The following is a 6,471-nucleotide window of genomic DNA, read 5'->3' as shown; positions in this document are numbered from 1 at the left end:
TCATATCCTCATGAAAATCATTAATGACAAGGAGATAATATAAATGGTGGATTAAAGAACAATATTGTGCATAATTATATTCTTCCGGACCGATGCTGCTGATTCGTAATAATCATCAGGATTACCTGGAGTACCGGACTTTGCTCCTAAGAACTCATCTTGTATTTGTTTATACTCCGCCGCCAATATCTCGATCGGAAAAGTGCAGTTACCATCCGAAGGATCTGTGTACACGATCTCGCCAAATCCATTAATGGCGCATACCTCGGACTGATTATGCACCATTGTCTGAAAATACCTGTTGAATGCATACGACACCTGTTACACAGTATATTTTGTAATTAGTTACAACTTATATTGGTTTGCTTAGCTGGCACTTAGTGAGATATTATTCTTCTTAGTTGAATGCTTAGCGGTTATCAGAAAGGATATAAATATTTGTACTTCCTTCTCTTTCAAAATATCAATAGAAAAATTATTTGTTCATCTCGTATACTCTTTAACATGGTATCAGAGAGCTATGGTGCCATTCGCAGTCAGATCCTTCTGATGGATCCGCTACCTTCCGTAAATCAAGCCTATGCACTTATTTGCCAAGAGGAAACACATCGCTCTATTTTATCATCTACTCCGATTGCCGATGCCCCATCCACAGCGTTCTACTCTTCCTCCAAGCGATCTGACAGTATTAAGTATGATAATTGCCATATTTTGGGCCATACTGTTGATAATTGTTTTCGTTTAATTGGCTACCCTCCTGGACACAAATTACACAGCAAGTTTCCTCAAAAACCACGATATAAATCTTTTCAGAAAGCTTCCTCAAAAGTTCCAGCTTCCAATTCTGTCCGCTACTCTTCTTCATCACAGGCACCTTCTACTGATTCTGGTTCGGTTCCATCTCCTGGTGTTATGTTTACACCATCTCAATATGAACAAATTTTGCGTCTGCTCGAGGCTTCGCCTTCCTCCGCAGATGTCACAGCAAATTTGGCAGGTAACATCACTAGTTTGATGTCTATTTCTGAAGCTACTGATTGGATTTTAGATAGTGGTGCGAATGCTCATATTACAGGTACTTCTACTGGTTTGCATGATCCTCAACCGTGCTCTTCCTCCACTGGATCTGTTCGCCTTCCCAATGGTAATTCCACGCGTATTTTTTCTCGTGGTTCTGTCCCTTTATCCCCATCCTGCACTCTATCCAATGTCCTCCATGTTCCAGATTTCAATTTCAATCTCTTGTCCATCTCTCAGTTCACCAACGACAACAACTGTTGTGTCATTTTCTATCCACGTTTTTGTGTTTTTCAGGAACTTTTGACTGGGAGGATCATGGGGATTGGTAAAGTAAAGCATGGCTTATACTATCTTGTTCGATCCTCTTCGTTTATGGCCAAATCTGCACTATTTTCTCATTTTCCTTGTAATAGCCATACTGGTTTGTCGTTTCCTCATGCTACATGTAATGTCTCTACTTGTAAAAATGATGATATTGATATATGGCATCAACGTTTTGGTCACATGTCTGTGTCTCGCTTAATTTGTTTGCCTTTCATCACTAACAAAAGTCTTACCAAGCCTTGTAAAATTTGCCCTCTATCCAAGCAAACACGAACATCCTTTCCTCTTACTGGTCATACTCCGTCACCTCATGCATTCTATCTACTTCATATCGATATCTGGGGTCCTTATCGCACACCGACTCATGATGGTGCGAAGTATTTTCTTACGCTTGTTGATGATTTTTCTCGTTGTACTTGGGTTTTCTTGATGCACTTTAAATCTGATACACTACGCATCTTGAAGCAATTTTTTGCTTTTGTGTCTACTCATTTTCAGCAGCATGTTCAGACCATTAGAACTGATAATGCTTCTGATTTTTTCAACCATGAATGTACCAATTTTTTCCAGTCTCTTGGTATAATCCACCAAAGTTCATGTCCTTATACCCCGCAACAGAATGGTTTAGTTGAGCGTAAGCATCGTCACATTCTTAATGATGCTCGTGCTAAGCCTTATGTTTTTCTTGGTTTTCCTCCTCATCAAAAGGGATTTAAACTGCTTGATCTTACCACCAAGAAATTTTTTGTGTCTCGTGATGTTATTTTTCACGAAGATCATTTTCCGTTTGCTTTCCCACAATCTATACCTTTATTTCCCAATCCTCCACGGTTAGAGAATGATGAGGATCTCTTTCCTTTGCCAGTGATTTCTTCTGTTTCTCCTACTTCCTTATCACCATTACCTTCAGCTCCTTCACCTCGCAAATCTTCTAGGCAGACTCGTCCTCCAATTTGGACCAAAGATTATGTGTGTTCTGCTCACTCTTCGGTTTCTTCTTCTACTCCTTATAGTTTATCTCATTACCTCAGTTATGATAGTCTATCCCCTTTATATCAATCATATCTTACTGCCATTTCACATGTTTCTGAACCCAAATCATTTAAAGAAGCCTCCTCTGATCCTAAGTGGCGTGAAGCCATGGATGTGGAAATTGCAGCCTTAGAGGCCAATAATACTTGGGCTATCGTTCCACTTCCTCCGGGCAAGAAACCTATTGGTTGTCGTTGGGTCTATAAGATTAAACACAATGCGGATGGAAGTGTCAATAAATATAAAGCCCGCCTTGTTGCTAAAGGATATACCCAAGAATATGGCATTGATTATCATGACACTTTCTCTCCGGTTGCCAAAATTGTTACTGTTCGATGTTTGTTGTCTCTTGCTGCTGCTAAAAACTGGTCTCTTCACCAAATGGATGTCACCAATGCATTCTTACAGGGTGATCTAAATGAAGAGATATATATGTCTATTCCTCCCGGTTTTGCTCGTCATCCACCAAATCATGCTTGTAAGCTGTTGAAATCATTATATGGCTTAAAGCAAGCTTCTCGACAATGGAATGCTAAGTTTTGCTCTGTCATTTTGCATCATGGTTTTATTCAATCTGTACATGATCATTCTCTCTTTGTCAAGCAACAAGGTGTACATATTACTCTTCTTTTGGTTTATGTGGATGACATCATTATTACCGGCAGTGATGCTTCTTCCATTTCTGAGTTAAAGGAGTATCTTCATACAAATTTTGATATTCGAGATTTGGGTCCTTTAAAATACTTTTTGGGTATTGAGATTGCTCGTTCTAAACATGGCCTATATTTGAATCAACCTACTGGTTTTTCTGGTTGCAAACCATTTGATACGCCTATGGAGCAGCACTTGAAGTTAACTACGGCTGAATTTGATGCCAGTCTTGCTTCTCCTTCTATGTTGGCTGCACATGACATCCTTTTGCCTGATGCCTCTGTATACCAGCGGCTTGTTGGCCGTCTCATATACCTCACTCTTACCCGACCTGATATTTGTTATGTTGTCCAGCATCTTAGTCAATTTATGCAGGCTCCTAAGTCTTCTCATATGCATGCTGCTGAACGTGTTCTTGGTTATCTCAAGAAGTCTCCTGGTTTGGGTATTATGTTATCTTCTTCTTGTGATTTGCAGCTATCTGCTTATTGTGATTCAGATTGGGCTTCTTGTCCAATGAGTCGTAAATCTCTTACTGGTTATTTCATTTTGCTTGGATCTTCTCCTATTTCCTGGAAAACAAAGAAACAAAATACTGTTTCTAGATCATCTGCCGAGGCCGAATACCGTTCCATGGCGTCTGCTGCCTGTGAAATTGTATGGCTGCGTGGGTTATTCTCTGATATGGGTTTACATTTTGCTCATCCTACTGTTCTTCATTGTGACAATCAAGCTGCTCTCCACATTGCTGCTAATCCTTTATTCCATGAGCGGACGAAGCATATTGACATCGATTGTCATTTTATCCGGGAGAAGATTCGTGCGAACATCATTGCCACATCTCATATCTCTACTCGCTGTCAACCTGCTGATATTTTCACTAAGTCTTTGGGTGCTGATCAACATTGGTTTCTTATATCCAAGCTTGGAATGATTAACCTTCTTCAAGCTTGAGGGGGGATGTTACACAGTATATTTTGTAATTAGTTACAACTTATATTGGTTTGCTTAGCTGGCACTTAGTGAGATATTATTCTTCTTAGTTGAATGCTTAGCGGTTATCAGAAAGGATATAAATATTTGTACTTCCTTCTCTTTCAAAATATCAATAGAAAAATTATTTGTTCATCTCGTATACTCTTTAACAACACCTTCTTTTCGTATTCGAGGTGGCTGCAAGAGCCTCCTTCCTCCAAGCTAGTACAGTCGGAAAAAGCACAACACTTGTCTATTTCACTACTCAACGTCTTGTTGTCCCTCGTGGTGTTCCCGTTGAAAACGCACCATCTTCTGGGCATGGACGTGAGTCCCCTAGCGACGCTGGGCAACGTCTTGTGGCCTTGTCCGGTGAAATCGATCTTGTATTTGGGCACGCCATTGAACTCGTAGACTCCCCAGTGCCGCTGGTACGCTCCCCATTTGAGCCCTAGTTTGTTCTCATCCGACAGGTTTTGTAAAAACGCGTCGATGTTCATTCCGGGCCTCAACGGCGTCCCTATGCCGCTGGTTATGTAAGGCAAGAAGTATTTGTGAAAACGTTCGGCGTTGGCCGTAGAGGCCCCTGGGAGCGCGTCTGTTGGCCAGCCGATCTGGGACACAACGAGTTTCACGTCGCCATGCCCGGTTTTGATCATGGCCCACAAGAACGAATCGTACAACAACTCAAACGCATTGTCGTAGACAAGACCATTATTGTCTATGACTTTGTAGCTCGACTTGCCATCCATGAATGCAAAGCTGACATCCAGATTGTTTTCTAGGATGTATTGCATTGGTATGACGTTCAACATCGCGGGAGCGTTGTTCTTTCGCAGGACGCGTAGGTATTCGGTCATCCTATCCCGGAATTCGGGGAGAAACTCGGCCTCCGATGGCTTCACCGACTTATTACGATACATATTTAACAAATCGTTATAATGAGGAGTTGTTGCCTTGATTTCATTTCCATATCCTCGTGCCTCGAGCGCGTTTTGCAAGAGGTCTAGTTTCTCCACAGTATGCTGATACGTTTTATTTTTGAAAAAAGATTTCGAATAGGGTTGGTTACCTAAAACCACATACCTGCAAATCGTTTTTAAAAAAAAAAAGAGAAAAAAGAAATTAACATCAGCTAGCTAGCTTTCTCGGGGTCATGATCAAAAGATGCATGCATGTGTTTAATATATATCGAAAGACGTACGTTACATGCATAACCTGAAGTTGACTCTTTGTTTGAAGGTGGTGATCCAAATGTCCACCCACTCCAACACTTCCTCTTGGGAATTAAATTGGAAGAAATAATCATTGGGGATGGTGATGGAGGTGGTGATCAGGTCGCGGGTTCCGGAGAAGGCTTCGAGCACGTTTCGGGCGGGATAAAACCTGACTTCTTTGATCTTGTTCTGCAATAACAAATCCACCACCATGGATGGGATCATTCTTTGGGTATTTTTCCTACCCCAATTTATTCCTATCCTACCTCCCTCTCCCAATACTATCATGTCACCCCATATAATTACATGCATCATCAAGATGATAACACAATATTTACAAGAGGCTAACATCATATTCATATTCATCTTCATCTTCATCATGATCGGCCTCGAATCAATTGATTAATCATATATATATATAATTTTCTTGATTTAATTCTTCACGCGATCGGGGATGATGGATGAGATGGATATGATACATGGTACATGAAAGTACCGGAGATCTGTTTAATTTTAGGTCAAATAAATATTTTTTCCATTTATATATATTCCCAGTACGTAGCAATGATGCATTTCATGTTTCGTTTTTTGTGTATGGGATACATAAACAAGAATGATGTACACCATACAAAATTAATAAATTTTTTGAAGACACAAAAATTAAGAAATTTTACACTTGAGTTACGTTTCATTTTAACTAGCGACCGGGGCACACGCGATGCGTGTGTTTAACGAATAAATTTTTTTATATAATTAATATGATGATCTTTTTTATATCAAATGCATTGTATGATAATTGGTTTACTACGTTTTTTTAACAATAAATTTTTTTTATGATAGTATTGATATCAATATCAATATGGAAACATAAAATTCAATAAATGTAGGTAGCTTTTTAGTTTTGAAATATGATGCAAATATGCAATTGAGTAGAAACCTAAATAATTTAGGAATAATAAAAATGATATGATGAGATATGTGGTGAAATAAAATGTAACTGATTTGAAATCTAGAATTTGAAATTATTGAGTGAGAATGGGAAGAGATGTTAGCAAATATAGTTAGAAGATATGGTGAATAATCTCTCAGAGTAATTAAAATTAAAATAATTTGATAAAACAAAATATAGATTGCATCCAAGATTTAGCAAATCAGGAGAATAAAACACAAAGTGAAACATAAATTTCTAGTTATTCCGATAGTTCATATTTGTATTTTTTTATTGATGGAGTTCATTCCTTATTCTCAAAAA

The 6,471-nt window shown here is 39.0% G+C and overlaps 1 protein-coding gene across 2 annotated transcripts; it reads right to left on the bottom strand.

Moving 5' to 3' along the window:
- On the bottom strand, nucleotides 1-5,722 carry LOC140884932 (glucan endo-1,3-beta-glucosidase 8-like). 2 transcript variants are annotated; one of them, XM_073291833.1, is made up of 3 exons: nucleotides 5,221-5,722; nucleotides 4,179-5,088; nucleotides 1-318 (listed from the first exon to the last, which is right to left on the bottom strand). In XM_073291833.1, exons 1-3 carry the CDS (start codon nucleotides 5,598-5,600, stop codon nucleotides 52-54), a joined length of 1,557 nt encoding a protein of 518 aa, XP_073147934.1. In that variant the 5' UTR covers nucleotides 5,601-5,722; the 3' UTR covers nucleotides 1-51. The 2 variants fall into 2 exon arrangements, with proteins under 2 accessions (XP_073147934.1, XP_073147935.1); XM_073291834.1 differs by having other exon boundaries at nucleotides 5,207-5,342.
- Nucleotides 5,723-6,471: the final 749 nt, after the last annotated feature.

Source organism: Henckelia pumila, chromosome 2, assembly GCF_033568475.1.
Source record: "Henckelia pumila isolate YLH828 chromosome 2, ASM3356847v2, whole genome shotgun sequence".
NCBI lineage: Eukaryota > Viridiplantae > Streptophyta > Magnoliopsida > Lamiales > Gesneriaceae > Henckelia > Henckelia pumila.
The sequence above is the reverse complement of the archived record's forward strand: the minus strand, read 5'-3'. Positions and strand labels throughout refer to the sequence as shown.

Bases quoted from the DNA above. Each gene is read 5' to 3' on its own strand.
- LOC140884932 (XM_073291833.1), bottom strand. From the start codon at position 5,600: ATGATGAAGATGAAGATGAATATGAATATGATGTTAGCCTCTTGTAAA. The intron at 5,089-5,220 runs GTTATGCATGTA...AACGATTTGCAG, and splicing joins AAACAAAGAGTCAACTTCAG to GTATGTGGTTTTAGGTAACC. The intron at 319-4,178 runs GTGTTGTTAAAG...ACTGTGTAACAG, and splicing joins ACCTCGAATACGAAAAGAAG to GTGTCGTATGCATTCAACAG.